Genomic DNA, 21106 nt, shown 5'->3' with positions numbered 1-21106 from the left:
GGGGCGACCTGCCGGCCCACTGAGTTGCTAGGGTAAAAGTTTTCCGACGAATGTGCACGCGCGGCGCGTACACCTAACTGGAATGGATATGAGCAATCACTCGAAGAAGAACTAAACAATATTGTGCATATACATTGGGTGAGGATTGGAAAAGAATGGAGACGCATTGATGGTCACCACATTAGACCACTGCACGGTCTTTAATACTGAATACGGGAATCCACAAGTGAATTTAACAATTCAGTCATACAGATAATAAGAGTGTACCTTTATTTTAACATGTGCACTGCACTCGTGCAGTAGATACAATGCCAGCAGTCTTCTTTCACCACAGTCAAATTACTACCAATCAAGTTTTTAAATATTTAATCACATTTCTTGGTGGAAGCAGCGTTTAGTGCAAAGAATAAAAACAATTTTTTCATTCCGTTTCCATGTGTAGTGAGGCACTCGTAACTATGTCCCAACTGGCTTTAAAGGTAAGGTGTTGTTGAACTATAGCAAGTTTCATCTGACATTCACATGAAGCTGATTTTGTTTAAGTTTACACTACAGCAAAAACAAATAAATAACAAATGACAGTGCTTTACCCAAGGTAGTAATGTAAAGAGAAAAACAGCAGTGTTCAGTGTTTGCCAGTCTGTTTTCTATTACATCTATCACTTTAAGAAAGTCTACATAAAAACATTCCAAAACAAAATAGTTACACTCCCTACCCTCTTTTCACAATATCAATATAAGAAGAAAATTGTCATATGTACTGATCAGCTTACAAAACAAAGGTTTCCTCTCACCTCCCTATCACCCACCAATTTAGGACTCCTCTCCCGCACTGAACATTCCAGGGACTGATTTCACAGCATCTTTCCACTTTCAAACAGCCCTAATTCCACATATCTATGCAAAACAAAGCAATAGTCTTGGCGCTACAAACCTATCAAGTGTATAAGATCATGTTCTAATCCACAAGCTGGGGGGGGGGGGGGTAGAATCACTCCAAACATGGAGAGACAGGCTATTTTAAGCCTCAATCCTGTGTGCATCCATGCATGCACACTTAACATTACTCACATGAGTCATCACAACCAAGTCAACGGTGCTACTCAGGCATGTGAAGTTAAGCACATGTGTTTTTGCAGGATCAAGGCCTTAGTTTTCACCCCACATATAATCCCACTGACTTCAACCTTCAGCCACAAATGCATAATTACAACTGCTCAGGGTCTAGCAGTACGATCACTACAATGTTCTGTGCTCTGGATGTGACACTGCCATGAATGCCTAGGGACCAGAAGGCTCTTTCCACTTTCCTACAAGGAGACTATTCTTTAAGAGTTGATGGACTGCACAGGCTGTAAATCAAGCAGTGATTTGGCCCCAAGTGTATGAAATAAGTAATGCTGCTTGCAATCACTTAAAGCAGTAAATTAGAACAGGGAATACAAAGAACTTCACTTAGGCCTGGGGTACACTAGCGGGGGGAAGGGGGGGGCGCGCGGTCGAGCTAAGATATACAACTTCAGCTACGCTATTCGCGTAGCTGAAGTCGAAGTATCTTAGTTCGACTTACCTGGCCGTCCTCACGGCGGTGAGTTGACTGGCGCGGCTCTGCCGTCGACGCCGCTTACTCCTCCTGCCGAGGTGGGGTACAGGCATCGATTAGCGGATCGATTTATCGTGTCCAGACAAGACGTGATAAATCAATCCCCGATACATCAAACACTGCCCGCCGATCCGGCGGGTAGTATAGACCTACTCTTAGCTTCCCAAGTTAAAGTGGTCTCTCTAATAGCATAATCATACATACAATAATATACACCAAGTGAAGAGCAAAGGGGATTTCTTTGCAAGGGTTCTAACTAATATCCTTTTGGATTTCTTCAGAGGCTACTTACAGTTCATTAGTAGTTTTGCCAGATATGATAGAACACATCAGTTATACTGTTTCTTCAGAGTGTAATAATAGGAAAACTAGTTATTTGATAATCTTAATTCATTATTAATGGCAGGGAGGGGGGACACCACTTTGCCTCAAACTACAGTACATAGGAAACCTGGTGTTTAAAGATAGTCTCATTTTGGTCCACGATGTTGGATACTCAGGGAGAGGGACAGTGCATTTTTTTATTCTCTCAGACATACCAAAGGGTTAGACTTCTTACCTCCTCTGAGGTGGAATCTTTTTAATGTTCTGCTTACAATAAAGCTGGCAATCGGTAAATGGCAAGCTTTTACAAAAATATAATTTCACATAATGTGCAGAAATATTGAAGGGAAGAAAAATTTTTCTTTAAAAAATCCCACAAAAAATAATGCAATCTTCCTTCCGTTGGAATTTTGACTTACCAGTGAATACTATGTCTGGGCCTAATCCTGAATTAGTGTCACTGTGGACACCTGAATCCATATGATCAGAGTTTAACCTAGTGAAGTGAATACACTAAACACACATAAAATATGAATGCACAAGGATCTAAATCACTTTCTCTCGTCTTCCCTTTTACGCGACTTTCATTCTCTATGGACATAATGTTCTGCCATAAAGCTAAGTAAGGAGTATCTGCCTACTAGAAGCCTCATTACACATTTCAACATCCCACATACTGGTGGGAAAGTTATGGTGCTGAAAATGCCTCTATAACCTACTCTTAATCCATATTAAAATCAAACTCATAAATGTGACAGGGCTAAGTAATTCTAAGTGGTGACAGGTCAGAGCTTTGTCTGCTGAGGAGACTACAGTAGCATGATGAATGAAACTAAGGTGTAAACAAATGAAACCTCAAACTAGCTCCTTCCCTTTATAACTAAGGACATAGGGTATTCTTTAAAAAAAGTTATGCCCTTCACATTTTCTGTAATGGAAGCACTGTGGTATTCACTTAAGAGAAACCCGCCATCCTTTAAAAGCACCATAATCTATAAGGGAGTTAATATCTGGGGAAAAAAAATACATGGACTACTCTCAGGAATGAAATGCTAAAGATGTCTTTTTTTAATCAGTTTGTGAAGATCTACAAAAAAATAAAAAGGATCACATTCTAAAGGTTCAGTGCATTCAGCAGCTATAGTTTTGCTGCTAATTCATCTTTAAGTTGACTTTCAAAAATAACACCCTACCTCATCAAAATATACATTTTCCATTTGCTTTTAAATTAAAATAATAATAAAAAACATTTAAAGAATTCACAATCAATAGCAAGACTAAGTTTCAGGATCATCTACAGCATATAATTTAAAGGTTCAAGATGCCAATACGCAGCACGCGGCGAGCCTGTATGCTTCATGCAGCACACAATTAGAATATCTTGATCTTCACACTTCAGTTCTTGTCTTCCAAATAGTGTAGAATACCCATCTGAAAAAAAAAAGTTAAGGAACAAAGCAAACTGTGTAGTATATTGTCAAAGAAGCACTTTTGAAACTAAAGTGAAATTAATCTCCAAATAACCCGTTTATTAGATCTCAGAAAGATAGGATGGATAGTATCCCCACCATTCCTTCTTGATCCCAGGAAGTAGGATCCCTTTGACACTTAGGGCTAGACGCCATTTTTGTGAAGTACCTCTTTTTGCCTCACACTCATGTTTTTAATTTAGGGTCATGGATTTTTCCTGTAGTTGTATGAAAAGATTTGTTCCACAAATGCCATGACTTCTACTTATAGTTTGTGTCATTTCTGTCCCTTTCTTACTTTGACTGCCATCACACTTTCTTAGTTTTGATCTTGGGTATTCCCCATAATGTTTCCCTCTTCTTGTTGTACACTGGGCTGGAAGCAGTTAGCACAACATTTCATTCTGCTGGGAGCAGATTCTGGCCCCTTCTCCATGAGTGCAGAGGGATCCAGATACAGCACAACCAACATACTTCCACTGTGCAGAAGATGTGAAGAGGTAGCGTTCCCCCTGAATGGCATGGAGAAGTGATCTGTTTGAGCTCCCTGTTTTCTGATATTCATGGGGTATAAGAAAGATTAGATCCACTTCTGTGTAAATCTACTTGCCTCCCTGTGGCATGGGAAGGAGGGAGGTAAGGTGAAGACTAGGGCAAATTTTAGGATGAGAGTAGCGTGCACTGCTCTGCAGCATTAACAGATGACAGTGATCTAAACAGAGAACAGATGGATTTCCTTCCCATTCTTATGTCAACTTATCTGGAATACTTATTAGTTTTAATATCTAGTTTTCCATTTTTTTTAGAATAAAATGTATGCCATTAACATTAATGCACACCAGACGTCTAAGTTGAACAAACAAAAGTAATGTCTTGCAACCATGCTGGAGGCTAGTCTGCAGGCAGCATGACTCCTGCTGCCCTTCTTAGCATTTCTGAATATATGGTGTTATCTTGTCAAGTCAACAGACAGAATGAATGAAAACCTGACCTTTATAAGAGCTGTTCACTTTGAAGCCTATTTATGACTACTTAGTAGCCAGAACTAACAGAATTAGCTTTAGTGGCATTTCATGCCAATTACCTCACCAAAAACATTTAAATATACTCTCCAGAGGAATGCAGTAGCACTTCTTGCCATAGTTCACGTAGAAGCATTTTGCAATACTGCTGCACACAGAATACAACAAACACTTAAACGTCTTTAATACAAAATGCACTCAAACCATTTACTGAGTTAAACTAAGCAAGGCATGGCCTATATAATAGACAGTGAAAAACATTATCCACTGAATAAATTAAAGCTGTTAATCATAAAGGTAAAGCCAGAAGAGATGGCTTTTCTATTTGTCTTAAAGATGCTTTAAGATGCAATCTGAATATTGATGGATAGTTGGTAAGGTCAAAAGAAACAGGAAGATCGTTCCAAAGGGCAGGGCTTCAGAACAGAAGGCTCTGAAAACAACCGTACCAAGATAGTGCAGAGGAACAGAAAGGAAGCTGTACAGGGAGAAAACACACACAGACAGAGAGGTAGACCGTGGCGAAACCACTGAACCCTTTAAAAACCAAACAGAGCAGACCTAGGTACACAGGAAAAGGTGGGCAACACCAAGCAAGAGTCTGGAGAAAGAAACTTTGGGAGATTACAGCGGAGGAACGGTAATAATCAAGGCAAGTGCAACCCTATCAGGGCAGGCCTCTATGGAGCTGAAGACTTGGGCAGCCTTTTCATGCCTCAAACCTCTGTTTCTCCACAGGAAGTGGCTATTTAGACCAAGGAGGAGAAATAATCATCAAGATGAAGGGACAGAGACAAAGCAGAGAGGAGCAGCTTGTCCTGGGCCTTGAAAATCCTGGCTGAGTACCTGACTCCTTGATTTTTCATTCGCACAGGTTTATGAATTTATCCTGTGGAGGTATAACCCACAACTGACAACTTTATAGGAGAGTTAAGGAACAAGTGGCCCAATTTTGAAACGTGCCGGGCCTCTCTCACAAGGACATCAAATGGGAACTGTGGTTTCATGGCACTTTTAAGCTGTTCCCTCCCTACCCCCAACCACTACTACAGTAGTTCACTTCCTGTTTAGCAATTACAAAACGTGTTTAGATTAGGGCATTTAAAAGTGTTGTCTTGTTCATTTAAAGAAAAGAACTATTTAGTTCACTCCAACCTGACGAACTGGAGCTGTTTGATTTATTAATCTTGCAGGCTCAACCTTTTATATTTGTCAAGGATACAATTCCATGTATGAGGGTACACACACTGTTTCCTTTGAGAACTCCACAGGGCAATAAAGCCTGCCGAGCTGTTCTTCATAGAGGGTCAAGGCTTCAGTCAGATTGATGCAGTTTCCCTGAGAGGAGGACAAAAACAAAAAATATATATATCAAGTCCTAGTTACAATGAAGTAAAGAAAAATTATAGGTGCATAGGCACAGACGCATGTATAAATTAATTTTAGACTGCTCTGCACTACCCGAGATATGTTTGAGCTCTTCTTAATACACAGTGCTTCCAATGTTAAATGCAAGATGAAGTCTGAATAACTTGTTTTTCCATCTCACTTACTCTTTCATGTAAAGACACCTATCCAATCACAATTTGTAATGAATTTGTAAGTACTAGAGGATTGTCTGACTCCCTTCTCATTAGCAGGAGCATTAACTGCATCAGTGCTTCCAATTTCAGTAGACATTAATGATATTTATATGAACACCATCTACTCCATAATCATTTTCTTTATGATTGCTTCCATACATTAGTAAACAGCATTATAAGTCAGGTTTTTCTTAATTAAAATCTTAAACAGACTATGTTGTATGAGTCAATCTACGTTTAACAATTTAATCTACTCATCCATAAAACAATATGTTGAAACAACAGAGATTCGGCAGAGGAATTTCTGCCTTACCTGCAGTTCCTTTGTGTCATGCTACTGAAATGCAGGTGCTTCCCAAAAAATACTTTTTTTGGTATCTAAGCAACCAACAGCGGTTTTCTCCCCCTAAAGATATTAGCAATTATTTGCTTACAAAAAGAAAGTAAAATCTAAATGACCTGCTATTATTTCCCCTCATAAGACTATTGCCAAGACACCACCACCTCCACAGAAAGACAAAGTAAAAATCATATTCTTCCATTCCAAGTAACAAACTCTACAACCACCACCTACCCTAACAAGCCAGGCAGTTCTTGGGGTATACACCCTTTTATGAGGGTTTGAAAAACTGAAAAGCCATGGTTTAAGAATCATACTCTTCAACAGGCAATTGAGAAAGTGAGGTATGAGGTCACCACGTAAAGAGGGTGGTAAGTGGAAGATATGTAGCCACTTCTGTGTACCTAGTTTGGAAAAAATTAGGGATAAGTCAATCCCTTCTGAACATCTCAGGAAAAGAAGGTAAGTCCATAGTGTAGGCTATTATTTTAGGTAGTAACTGCAAGTCTAAGAAAGAGTTCCATATAAAAAATGTTTGTCATTTGTTCCATGGTATCCATCCCACTTGTGGATTTTGGTACCAATTCTAGAACTGAAGGCAATACAACCAATTTTGAAGCAGTGTAGATGCTCTGCTCTGTCAATATTTTAACAAAGTGCTCCAATGAAAATTCCTCATTTAAGCACATACTTGCAGTTCATTTGTTTTCCCAGCTGAACAAAAACATGTTCTCTCATCACTTTAACCAGGAAAATCTGTAATGTTGCTAGATAAACAAATTTATTCAGTGACATTTGCTGGAAATGTTTATATTTTATTCCTGAAAGATATATTGAGCATATTAACAGTCCAACCCAGGCTTGTACCCATTGAAGGGACATGGGATGAAGATTCAGCAGAGCCATTTCCTCTTTCAAGAGACCGATACAAACACACCACACATTTGGTGCAATCTGCTCATTCTAAAGTTCTAGGGCTTTTTCCTTTTGTTTATTTTTAAAGGGTTCTTCAGAAGTATTTTTATGATTCCCAAAGATAAGTCACCTGACAGGGATAGGTTAGCAGCCCCCAAAACTCCATGAGAAACAAGAAAGTCTTCATTTCAATTTGGTTGTGCCAGAGATTTACCAAAAGGTTTCCAGGAGTCCAATTCAGCACATCCCTGTTAGAGAGAAGTCAACTGGGAAACAAATTCAGGATCTCTACTGTCTCAAACAATCATCTATTTCCTCCACAACATGCATATATTCTATTTTAAAAGAACATCTAAGAAAATGGTCTATAACAAAAAGTCTATTAGTTCTTTACAGTCTTATGCCCAAGTAGAATGTTGTTATTCCACACTCGAAAACACTCCCTTTATTTCTCAAATTATCTTACATCTAGACTCTTATGTTAGCATTCAGCAGAGTATCTGAGTGCACCTTATACTTCAAAAATACTCTTAATTGGAAGACATATTACATTACATAGTTTTGTTTTTTGAGAATAGACTTTACCTAAGACACCAATGAGAATTTTACTGTTGTGTTTCTTCTTCCAAGACAGCTTTGAATTTGTTAAAAAATAGCCCTAACTTAATATAAGCTTATTTTTGGACACAGACACAAAAAAAAGTCAGCCCGAACAACAGACATACATAATGAGAACAGACTGAACCAAGCAGATCTTATATTTAATTTAGTATAGCAGAGCAGTTTCTTTCAAAACTGTTTCTTCTATGTGGCAGCCCCAGATAATAACTATAAAGTAAGCCCAACCTGTCTGTTTTAACTTCAGGAATGAAAAGGTATAAAATAGTTTCTTTGTTTCCTACTATTACAAGGATCCTCTCCACTATAGCGTATTTGAAACAAATCTGAAAGTGTTCAGAGGAGTTTGGAAGGAAGATAGGGAGAGATGTCATCCTACTTTTATTTTATTGTACCTTGACTTTTTGCATTATACTGTAAGCTCCATGGATGGAATAAAGAAAGCTTTCTGTCTTACAAAGTATTTTTTTAAACATCGTCTTCTACTCTTAAGGTGCTCACGTTCAGTTTGCTGGAATGCCAAAGAGAGTTGGGTAAAAAAGTGATCATTAAAACTGATATGATATTTCATTTACAAATGCACTCTTGATTCATGATCCAAGATTGCACACGTCCCGTTGCAATATTTCCTACTTATATCTGAACAGGTTTACGATACTATAGGTTTCAGGAAATGGAAAGGAAGAGATTTATAAAAGGTAAGAGTTGGGAACTTTAACTTAGCACAACTGTATACACTGAAGAGACTACTGTAGTACTCGTTTAGTAACCTATTATTATGCAGAGGACTGCAGTGGTTATTTGGTTCAGCTGTCCTTTACCAACCATATAATTTTGTTTTGACATCAAATTGAATGAGAGTACCAAAACAGCTTGTGTGTGTAATTTAAGATTCACAAATAGAAAATAGCACTTGGTAATTTATGGAACATACCACCATTACGGAGGAAGTTTAATGGTGAGACCAATAAGGCACACAATGACACAAAATATATATATATATATATCTCTCTCTACAGACTAGTTTCCCAGACTGTCATCTTAGTATCCTATCCCTTTTCCTGTCTTCATATACGACAGAGGAATCACTATAGCCAATGTGGCAAACAAATTACAGGAAAGAACAAAACACTTCAGTGTGTAATTTCTACATTTTGTCAAACCCACAAACTCCCACTCCTCAAATCAAGACTTGCCCTAAGAGTGCTCACACACATTCCATTTTACAGTATTTTTAACACCCTCTTTGAATTGACATATAGAAATGTAGGTTTTATATAGTTTTCTACTTTTATTTAACACGCCAAAAACAAAACAAAAAACACTGCCAATTATCAAACAAATTATCCAAAAACATTCCCCCTCACTAACAGCTGACAGGCAACCAGAATAGTTTAATGAATTGTAGCAAAAGGTTTCACTTAGATTACTTCTAGGTTGCAGATATGATGCCAAGTTAGAGCAAATTTATGAAACATTCCTGCACCACTGAAATTATTCAGACAGGGATCAAGACTAACACCCAAATGACCATCTTCAGTCAGATAGGGGAAACAGTCAAAAAATGAGTGTAGGTTTAAGGAACACAATTCAAGCGTGTAGCAGTACACTTTTTCTTCCACCTAGCCATTTTGTATCCAGTATTAGACAAAGCGCGAGACTTCATTCCATCTCACTTATACTGAGTTTAATGCAGTTTAAACAGGTTGACTAATGGACTTACTCCTGTATTATACGGTAATACGTGAGATCAGAATCAGGCCCTTAAATTTTCCCCCTTTTTGTTCAGCAAAAGCTTTCAGCACACCACAGAGTTGGAGAAGTTTTTTCTATTTTGTACTGTAACCATCCTGAGGGAAGTTTTCCCAATTTATTTTGGTTTTGGCTTTTTCTTTATAGGTGCCACAATGAGATAGCTCTGCAGCTTTCTGAACAGGAGAGTACCTACCATGATTATTAGACATGGGGAATTTTAAATAAGCTTACTTGCATTATAAAAAGACTACATATTTCTAAACAGTAAGATTTAAATCACTTACATGGATTAGAATACTTACACCTTTCACTGTCCATGCCTTTCCCCAAATGTAAATTGTCTCACCTTTTAGAGACCGTAAGCTCTTTGGGACAGAGGCTATCATTTATTATATGCACAGTGAAGAACCTGCCAGGCTGACCTCAAAGCACTATTGAAATATGAATAGTGAATACAGAGAGGGTCAAAACTTTTCATGAAAAGTTTGTCCTTTTCTTATGTACCATACCCTACCTCACCACGCCTCCAGGAAGTTCCTCAAAAACCTTCAATCAGCTCCAGTTAAATCCCCACCACATACACAATATTAGTGTCATCAATTCCCCACCTCATATTTTAAGATAAACCTATCCCATGCAACATTATTTCTTTCATCTGTCACATAAGCGCACACACTACCACCATGCTTTGTGTGGTAGCAGCCAGCTTTCCTACTGGAAGGAAAAAGGAAGGGTAATATCAATAGTTCATGGGTCTAGGACAAAGGAAGCAGTTGAATTCAGCCAATATTCCCTTTTATTTCAGCGTGACTAAGGGCCAGAAGATATCTATTCTACAGCAAGATAGAAAATCATTTTGGCTAAGTAAGTATGTGTATGTGGTGGGAGATGGGGCAGTTATCAAGAGATAATGGAGCTGAATGGGTTCAAAGGAGGACTCTGCAGTGTTTTATGAAAACACAGTTCATTTTGGGATCACAAAGAAATACTTATAACTGGAGGTTATCCCTATCCATATTCCATATGTGGGTGTGCATGGTGCACATGTACCCATGTGTAGAATACACACACATATAGGGACCATGCCTCAAAAGTAATAGCATTGGTCAGAAGAATTTTGAAAGAAGAAACTGGCAAGAAATTACACACACACACACACACACACACGAGCAGCTACGAGGCAATGGCCCAACGGGTCTGAAGAATCTACAAGGGCAGATGTCTATTATATTGGAGAATGGTTGGGAAGGAGCAGCATGACAAATGGCAACTGGGGGGGGAGTGGGGGGAAGAAATCTGATCCTCACAACAGTAGTTAGTGGAATGCACAAAAACCCACCATAAACATTCTGAGAACATTTTTATCTGGACAGGAAAAATGACCCAGACAAGGAAGTGCAGTTCCCATACAAAAATATTTTTGAAATTTTCATTTCATAAACAGGCTCAAGACGACAGCTATTGGCCTAGAAGGTTAGATTGGCAGGGCAAGTATCTGGCATCAAGAATAGTGGCTATCAGTTAAAACGGATGGGTTATACAAAACAGACGATGACTGATAATAAAACAGCCATCATACATCAGCTGTTACAGAACCTTCCAATAGGTTTGGAGAGCATGCAAAAAGGTAGTTTTGAGGAAGTTTTGACAACTCTTCAAAAGCACATAAGTGATTTGGGAGTGGGACTTACGCCCTTGTCACTTAGGCCAGCGGTTTTCAACCTTTTTTTATTTGCAGACCCCTAAAATCTGCATTGGAGATTCAGGTCTTTTGTATGGCTGCAGAACTATGATGCCTGAGGAACTACTGAAAGAGTGAGGTTGTAAGAGCCAAGAGTGCAAGCTGAACAACTGAGAGGAAACTGAATAGTTTTTATGTGCTGTACACATGTCAAGCATATTCGACGATAAAAAGTCACATGGTCACTACTATACTACCACAACTATTAGCCACGTTAAAAATCTAATCCTCTCTTTTCAAACTGTCTTCCATAACTGTCTACAATATAAAAACAAATCCTACAACTAGCCAAGTCTGTCCTAGCACTCTTGTTAATGCAAATAAATCCTCAAAATTCTCTCACACAAAACTTTTCCATGGACTCTGGTGTGCTGAAAAGTTGCTAGCCACTATTAGTCTTTTGTCTCCACCTAGTGTTTCAAGATCATACTGCACAATACTCATAGATTCTCTTAAGTCACTGTTTCTCAACCAGGAGTACATGTACTCCTGGGGGTACTCAGAGGTCTTCCAGAGGGCACTAGAAAGTTGCCTAGTTTTACAACGGGATACATAAAAAGCACTAGTGAAGTCGGTGCAAACTAACATTTCATACAGACAACGACTTGTTTATACTTCTCTATACACTATACACTGAAATGTAAGTACAATATTTACATTCCAATTATTTTTTTTTTAATTATATGGTAAAAATGAGAACGTAAGCAATTTTTCAGTGACTGTGTGCTGTGATACTTGTATTTTTATGTCTGATTTTGTAAGCAAGTAATTTAAGTGAGGTGAAACTTGGGATTCGCAAGACAAATCAGACTCCTGAAAGGGGTCTGGAAAAGCTGAGAGTCACTGCTGTATTCAGCCTCTGAATGTCTAAGGAATGACCAAGCTGTGGAATGGAATGCATGCGAAAGAACTAGTATACTTTCAGAATCTTGAGAGGGCAGTATAACTATGTAAATCACAACTATAAAAAGAACGTAAGATACAATCTAATTTCTCCCTCTTTTCATGATGTATTCCTGGTTCAACAGAGCCTCCTGCCAAACCTAGAAAACACGAAACCTGGCTTGTTTAAAAACATAATGAACAAATCTTACATCACAGAACCTGGCTAAATGTTCCCCCAAACCTTCACTATTATGCAATTTCTGTTGAGAATAATGTGCTAATTTTGCAGGAGAGGAAAAAAAGACAAACAAATGAAGCCTCACTTCATTTTACTACCTTCATTGCACCCATCCTCCAAGAGACATACATCTTGTCTGGATAATTCTTCTCTGCAAGAACCTGATCCAAAGCCCACTGAAATCAACCAAAAGCCTCCCATTGATTTCAGTGGGCTTTGGATCAGGCCCCAGATGTAGCTCCAGTTGGCAATGAAGACCTGAGAGACAAACAGTAGACTGCCTCTGCACATATTTCACAGCTTTCCTGAAGAATACTGACGGACAAACCCCTAGCCAGTTATACCTACAGTTCCATTTATTTCATGCCCTCTCGCTCATGAGGAGTATACAGATGTATTATCTACTCAACACAGTCATGCAAAAACAAGGATATTGGTGTGCCAGTGAAACTTTCATGAATTTGGAACTTAAGTTATTTAATTAGGAATAGTAGCATGTGACCAGTTTGGGGCATGTTATACTCTCAAAAAATAAAAATAAAAATCCTATGAAATAAGGGAAAAAACAGCAAGTTCTGATTTCAGAACAAACCAAAGCACCACATATGCACAGCACATAAACAAATTCATTAGACTGAATTAGCCTGGGAACAGTAACTAGAATATTGGAAGAGGAAAAAGGAGTAGATTACATAGCCAGAGGCGGAGGATAAAAATCATTAAGCAATAGCAAGGTACACTCAATTACTACTCTTTCAGACTTTTATCCTCTGGCCAACAATTATTACCACCTCCCACCCGCTAGCGCTTCTGTATTTATTTACCTGCTAGTAACTGCTGATATTTCTTGGACTTCCCTAGCTACTGTCAAGGAGCTATCTATTTGAGATTCCTGGGCTCTACATCCTGTGCATTTGCACTACATAAAACTCTATCTGCAGGTGCAGTCTGCAGAGCCTAAAGTAGTGCAATATATGTAATTGTACTGTTAGCTTATAGCAATACAGTTGTGGTACAGTATAATCAGTGTGTATAAACTTTTTTTCTTCTATATCCATCACATGTAAGGTAGTTTTTATTTAACTAATAAAAACAAAATTTTTAAATGCTGTTTTTGTGCCTTTTTAATTAAATGCAAACTTCCGTCCAAATATAGCATAAACACAAAACACAAAGTAAAAAATGAGTTAGTTAATAAGAAATGTATCTTTCACCATTTTCTAATACAAAAAATGTAAGAGCTCAGAATCTTCCTAAACACGTTAAGCTATACAATTGCTTAAATTAACATGTACAGATATAGTGTACTCACCTGACTAGCAAAAAGTTCCTAATTTAGCGAAAAGACTATATTTGTTTGCAAATCAACATGTTTTAATTATTACTATCCCATGAGAATCAATCTTTCTTTAGGAGAACTCAAAAGGTACATATGCAAAACAAAATTAAGAACCAGTGATTATTTAAATTAAGGTTTCCAGCTTGTTGGTTTAGAAAAAAAAAATCAATCCACTTCCAAGTATATTTGCTTTAAAAAGAATTAAGATACTAAAAGGGTAAACTTTAGCATAGTGAAATATGTACAAAGTAATCTGAGTCTGTAACACAAGCTACTCATTGAGAAAGTCACATCCAAAGTATATGGAAGGTTTGGGTTTGTAAATGAAGCTATGTTGTGGAAGAAAGTTTGCCCAGACACTAGGAAGAAACAATATTCTAAACCGACAGCCCTTAATCTGACAGCTTTCCAACTTGAAAGGCTGACTCCACTGCATGCTTGGCGATCCCTACAGCCAGTGTTCAAACATCAGCACTACAGCACAAAGCACAACAGATTTCAGCTGGCGCCCTGTAGAGTCAGCTACTGTGTGGCAGCTGACCAGTAATAAGTAGGAGGTCTACTCCATTATTAGACACCTTGGTTTCTGCTGAGAAGTGTCTGCTCATCATGGAAAAAGCCAAGATGTAACACAGGGAGACGCGACAAGCCAGAATGAATAGATGGGCAAATAAACTATTACTTCTTCTGGTGCCACTTAATACATTATTTTTAGGCTAAACCATAGTTTTCAGCTCCCTGGAGAACGCAATCTCAGTTTTTACAAATGCCTTCTTTGAGAAAATGAAGTTGTTTTGCTAAGTAAATACAAGCTACACCATACAAACCCAGACAGCAGTCTGAGACATAGCAAATTGGAGTAACACTATGTAACAGAATCTATAAACTAAACAACCCTCCACTACCAAACCACAGACTGGCAAACTGCAATACAGAGACCAATTCAAGAGTAAGCACTTATCAACACATAGCATTCAACACGCTGCAGTTTTCAACATATGTCTTAAACTAGGCTCCAATACCACAGTGGTTAATGTTGCTAACGTACTTTTACTAAAATAATCAAATTTGGCAGATTCCTCATGAATACCTAAAACCATGGATACAATTTTAAGTTTACAATTATAGAAGGCTGATTTTACTATATTTTACAAGTGAAATGAGTTAAACTCTGATGACATTAAGGTGAGCAATAATGAAAACAACACAAAATAAGTGGTGGTGGGGGTGGTTAGTGCGGGTTTTGTAGGCAAACCTTATTTTTTTGTGAATTTATGCACTGCAGTCTAGCATAAAAGCCATTTCCTTTACAAACTCCTAGCTTAGATAGACATTAAGTTCACAGATAGACCAACAAATGGTTTGTTCGCCATTCAAGAATTATTGTAGAGTACTAAGTGAAAACAAATATTTCAACATACTACACCTGCATGATATTAAAAGACAAGTTATGCTGAGTACATTGGGAGGAAAAAATACCTTCAAAGTTACAGTTCAGACATGTTCTGGAGAACAGAAAATAGCAGCAAACATTTTATATTTAAAACAATGATACAAAAAAGACGGTTACTCACCTCTGTAACTGTTGTTCTTCGAGATGTGTTGTTCACATCCATTCCAGTTAGGTACGCGCGCCGCGCGTGCATGTTCGTCGGAAACTTTTTACCCTAGCAACTCCAGTGGGCCGGCAGGTCGCCCCGGAGAGTGGCGCCGCCATGGCACCTGATATATACCCCTGCCGGCCCACCCGCTCCTCAGTTCCTTCTTGCCGGCTACTCCGACAGTGGGGAAGGAGGGCGGGTGTGGAATGGATGTGAGCAACACATCTCGAAGAACAACAGTTACAAAGGTGAGTAAACGTCTTTTCTTCTTCGAGTGATTGCTCACATCCATTCCAGTTAGGTGAATCCCAAGCCATACCCAGACGGTGGGGTCGGAGTGAGAAGTAGCGGCATGGAGCACTGCAGATCCGAAGGCCGCATCCTCTCTGGACTGCTGGACCAGGGCGTAGTGGGAAGCAAAGGTGTGGACCGATGACCAGGTCGCTGCCCGACAGATTTCCTGGATGGGCACACGGGCGAGGAAAGCCAGCGACGATGTCTGCGCCCTGGTAGAGTGCGCAGTCACACGGCCCGTAGGAACGTGAGCCAAGTCATAGCAGGTCCTGATACAGGACGTTACCCACGAGGATAACCTCTGCGAGGAAATGGGAAGCCCCTTAATGCGATCCGCTACTGCCACGAAAAGCTGAGGGGATTTGCGGAACGGTTTGGTCCTCTTCACATAAAACGCGAGAGCCCGATGGACATCAAGCGAGTGGAGTTGTTGCTCCCTGCGTGAAGAATGAGGTTTCGGGAAAAAAACTGGGAGGAAGATCTCCTGGTTGACGTGAAAGGCTGAGACCACCTTGGGGAGAAAGGCAGGGTGCGGTCTCAGCTGCACCTTATCTTTATGGAAGACTGTATAAGGGGGATCTATCGTGAGAGCCCGGAGTTCCGACACCCGTCTAGCTGAAAAAGGCAGTCTTCCAAGAAAGATAGAGCAGGGAACAAGTAGCTAACAGCTCAAAGGGGGGCCCCATGAGCCGAGACAACACCAGGTTAAGATCCCAGGTAGGGGCAGGGGGTCGGACGTTAGGGTATAGACGTTCCAACCCCTTAAGGAATCTAGTCACCGTCGGGTGAGAGAAAACGAAGCGGCCATCCCCACCCAGGTGAAAGGTGGAGATAGCCGCCAAGTGGACCCGCAGGGACGATATCGCCAGGCCCTGTTGCTTAAGGGACCAAATATAGTCCAAAATATTGGCCACCGAAACTTCCATCGGGAGGAGACCCTTCTCCACGCACCAACAGGAGAAACGCTTCCACTTGGCCGAGTACGTCGCTCTAGTGGAAGGCTTCCTGCTGACCAAGAGTACCTCATGTACTGGGGTGGAGCATTGCAACTCAGAACTGGTCAGCCACGCAGGAGCCACGCTGCTAGGTGCAGCGACTGGAGGTCCGGGTGACAGATAGTTCCGTGGTCCTGGGTGATCAGGTCCGGGTGAAGGGGCAGGGGAACTGGGTCGGCTATGGCCAGGTCCAGCAATATGGGGTACCAATGTTGCCTGGGCCACGTCGGGGCTACCATGATCACGCGGGCCCTGTCCCTGCGCACCTTCAGAAGGACCTTGTGGACCAGCGGGAACGGGGGGAACGCGTAGAACAAGTGGGTCGTCCACGGAATAAGGAAGGCGTCCGCTATAGGGTTCCCGGCCCTGAAAGGAGCAGAACGCCTGGCATTTCCTGTTCCCCCTGGACGCGAAGAGGTCCACGCGGGGACAACCCCACCTCTGGAAAATCGAGAGGGCTACGTCCGGGCGGAGGGACCACTCGTGCGCGAGGAAGGATCTGCTCAGGTGGTCCGCCAGCGTGTTCCGTACTCCGGGGAGGAAGGAAGCCATGAGGTGAATGGAGTGGACTATACAAAAGTCCCAGAGTCGCATCACCTCGTGACATAGGGGAGAGGATCTGGTGCCACCCTGCTTGTTGATATAGTACATGGTCGTCGTGTTGTCGGTAAATACCACGACACAACGACCCCGAAGCTGGTGACAGAACGTTTGACAAGCAAGGCGGACCGCTCTCAACTCCCGCATGTTGATATGTAGCTCCACCTCCTGTGGGGACCACAGGCCCTGTGTCCTCAGGGTTCCCAGGTGGGCCCCCCAGCCGAGATCTGAGGCATCCGTCGTTAGGGACACCGAGAGCTGGGGTGGGTGGAATGGGAGCCCCGCACACACGAGGACTGGTCTAGCCACCAACTGAGAGAATCCAACACCCCCTGGGGGATTGTGATCAGCATGTCTAGTGACTGTGCGATGAGCCAAGACTGGAGGGGCCTCATGCGGAGCCGTGTATACCCGGTCACAAACGTGCAGGCTGCCATATGGCCTAACAGGGTTAGGCATGTCCGTATCGATGTCAGGGGGGCTGCCAGCAAGCGCTGAACGATCGCCGACAACGACTGGAACCTGGGCAACGGCAGAAGGGCCCAGGCCACGGTGGAGTCCAGGACGGCCCCAATGAACTCCACCCTCTGTGAGGGGAGCAGGGTGGACTTGTCCACGTTGATCATGAGGCCCAAGGTAGCAAACATGCCGGTGATCCTGCGGACGTGGCTGCGGACCTGCAGCTCCGACGTGCCCCGAATTAACCAATCGTCGAGGTAAGGGAACACGTGAATGCGACTGCGCCGAAGATGTGCCACAATGACAGCCATGCATTTTGTGAATACCCTCGGAGCCGTAGAAAGGCCAAATGGGAGGACCGCAAATTGGTAGTGATGGCGGTCGACCACGAACCGAAGGAAACGCCTGTGGTGTGGCCATATGGCAATATAAAAATAAGCGTCCTGCATGTCGAGGGCGGCATACCAGTCTCCAGGATCCAGGGATGGGATAATGGTCCCCAGGGATACCATGCGGAACTTCAACTTTACTAGATATTTGTTGAGCTCTAGCAGGTCGAGGATAGGCCTGAGGCCTCCCTTGGCCTTGGGGATCAGAAAGTAGCGAGAATAAAACCTCTTGCCTCTCTCGTTCTCCGGAACCGCCTCTATAGCTCCTTTGTCGAGGAGCGTCTGTACCTCCTGGCGGAGGAATTGCTCGTGAGAGGGGTCCCTGAAGAGGGACGAGGGTGGGGGGCGGGAGGGAGGAAAAGATACAAACTGCAGACGGTATCCCGTCTGCACCGTGCGTAAGACCCAGCGGTCGGATGTTATCCGGGACCACGCCTGGAGGAAAAACGAAAGGCGGTTGGAAAACGGGGGGGGAAGGATCCATGGGGGATACTGGTACTACGCCCTCGGGCGCACCTTCAGAATGAAGGTTTGGGTCCAGGTGGGGCTTTAGAGGAGCTTTGGTTTTGCCCCCCTTGATTGCCCGACGGCCTGCGCCTGCCATTTCTGCCGCAGCGCCTATTAAGGTCCTGCCGCTGGCGGAATTGGGGGTACGGCCGACGCTGCTGCTGTTGCTGCGGCCGGAAGGGTCTGCGTTGCGTCCCAGGCGTGTGCATCCCAAGGGAGTGCATAATGACCCGATTGTCCTTAAGACTTTTCAGTCTGGGGTCTGTCTTCTCCGAAAACAGGCCCTGGCCTTCGAACGGGAGGTCCTGGATGGTGTATTGGAGCTCCGGTGGAAGGCCAGAAACCTGAAGCCAGGAGATGCGGCGCATCGTCACCCCCGAGATGAGGGTACGGGCAGCCGAGTCCGCAGCGTCCAAGGAGGCCTGCAACGAGATTCGTGCAACCTTCCTGCCCTCGTCAAGAATCGCCGCAAATTCTTGACGTGCCTCCTGTGGCAGCAGCTATTTGAACTTATCCGCTGCCACCCAAGAGTTAAAGGCGTAGCGGCTAAGAAGGGCTTGCTGATTGGAAACCCTGAGCTGAAGGGCCCCTGCCGAATAAACCTTGCGGCCGAGGAGGTCCATACACCTGGCCTCCTTGGATTTGGGGGCTGGGGCTTCCTGCCCATGATGCTCCCTCTCGTTCACCGACTGTACCACCAGGGAACATGGTGTCAGGTGAATATGGAGGTACTTATAGCCCTTGAAGGGGGCCATGTACTTCCTTTCGACGCCCCGTGCAGTAGGGGGGATGGAGGCCGGCGATTGCCAGATCGTATTGGCATTGGCCTGGATCGTCTGAATAAAGGGCAGGGCGACCCTGGTGGGAGCATCGGAGGAGAGGATGCTGACGACGGGGTCCTCGATCTCAGAGACCTCCTCAGCTTGCAGGCTCAAATTCTGTGCTACGCGCCTGAGGAGGTCCTGATGTGCCCTGAGATCTAGCGGAGGAGGGCTATTAGAGGAAGTGCCAGCCACCGCCTCATCGGGAGAAGACGATGAGGAGACCCCCGGCAAGAGAGTGTCCAGCGGGGGGTCCGCCTCTGCCCTCGCCTCTGGCTCAGGAGGGAGATCAGGGTCTTGTTGCTTTGACCCGTCCTCCCCGTCCGGAGAGGGAGGGGGGCGAGACAACGACGCCTCCGGCGCCCTGTGCTCTGCCGTTGCAGGCCTAGGAGGAAGCTGTTGGGGGCCCTGGGCTTGGTGATATGCCCAGGGTGTCCAGAACCCCCACTGCTGCGGACCCTGGTCCTGTTGCGGAGGGTCTTGAAAAAGGGCTGCTTGTCTGTCAATGCCCAGCGCATATACACTGTCCGCCTGCGATGACACCGACGGTTGTCTGGAAGGCCATGGAGGGGCCGACTGCGGCTGGTAAGAGTCTCCGCGTCCAGATGTTCTCGGTGCCGGGGACCGGTACCGGGAGTCATACCGGTGCCGGGATCGGGACCGGGGTCTGTCTTGGACTCGGTGCCGGGATCGGGACCGGTACCGGCCGCTGACTTGGTGCCGGGATAGGGACCGGGACCTGCCACCAACGCGGTGTCGGAAGGTCGACCGGGACCTGCCACCAGCTCGGTGCCGGGAGGTCGACCGGGGCGCTGATCGACGGCGGGACTGGCTCCTAGAGTCCCTGTGCCGGTATCGGTGGCTGGAACCAGACCGTGACCGTCTGGAGGCCGATCGGTGCCGCGAGTATGACCGGTACCGCCAAGGGGAGCGGTGCCGGGACTGCGAGCGGCGGCGGGATCTTGAGCGACCATGGTGTCGGGACCTCGACAGACGGCGCTCTCATCATAGGTTTGCCCCTGGACGCTACCCGCACCGGAGGTACCGGGGGTGGAGGCTGAGTTGACTCAGTCAGGGCAATGAGGTCCCGTGCCGAGGCGAAGGTCTCCGGCGTCGATGGGACCAATAGCTCAACCCCAGATCTTATGGGGGAGCTCGGCGGGACCGGACTCGACGGACCCTCCGGGCCCGGAGTCGACGGTGCCGGTAGCGCCGCGGCAGATGTCGGTGCCGGGCGCTCCACTCGAGTCTGCCTGGATGGAGTTGCAGACTTCGAGGGTCTTGCTTCTGCACCCGGTGCCGGGGAAGGTCAGTGCCGGGGAGTCTTTCCGGTGCCGGCGCGATCCGGTGCCAGTGTCGAGGTGACGGCCTGCGAAGCTGCCGGGTCGAGTGCCGCTTCCATGAGGAGAGTCCTAAGTCTCTGGTCTCTCTCCTTCTTTGTTCTAGGCTTAAAAGCCTTACAAATGCGGCACTTGTCCGATCTGTGCGATTCCCCCAGGCACTTTAGACACGCGTCGTGAGGGTCGCTGGTCGGCATCGGCTTCTTACAGGCCACACATTGCTTGAAGCCCAGCGAACCAGGCATGAGCCCGGTGCCGGGTGCCGGGA

General features: G+C 43.9%; 1 protein-coding gene across 1 annotated transcript in view; it reads right to left on the bottom strand.

The window, feature by feature from the left end:
• Positions 1-247: 247 nt before the first annotated feature.
• SMS (spermine synthase) overlaps positions 248-21106 on the bottom strand; it is an 83843-nt gene continuing 62984 nt past the window's right edge. The window contains exons 10-11 of the mRNA XM_030574838.1: positions 5641-5756; positions 248-3358 (exon numbers count right to left, since the gene is read on the bottom strand). Coding sequence (XP_030430698.1) covers positions 3316-3358; positions 5641-5756 — 159 coding nt within the window. The 3' untranslated portion in view covers positions 248-3315. The remainder of the gene's footprint in view (positions 3359-5640; positions 5757-21106) is intronic.

The sequence above is a fragment of the Gopherus evgoodei genome, chromosome 1, assembly GCF_007399415.2.
Source record: "Gopherus evgoodei ecotype Sinaloan lineage chromosome 1, rGopEvg1_v1.p, whole genome shotgun sequence".
Taxonomy (NCBI): Eukaryota; Metazoa; Chordata; order Testudines; family Testudinidae; genus Gopherus; species Gopherus evgoodei.
The sequence above is the reverse complement of the archived record's forward strand: the minus strand, read 5'-3'. Positions and strand labels throughout refer to the sequence as shown.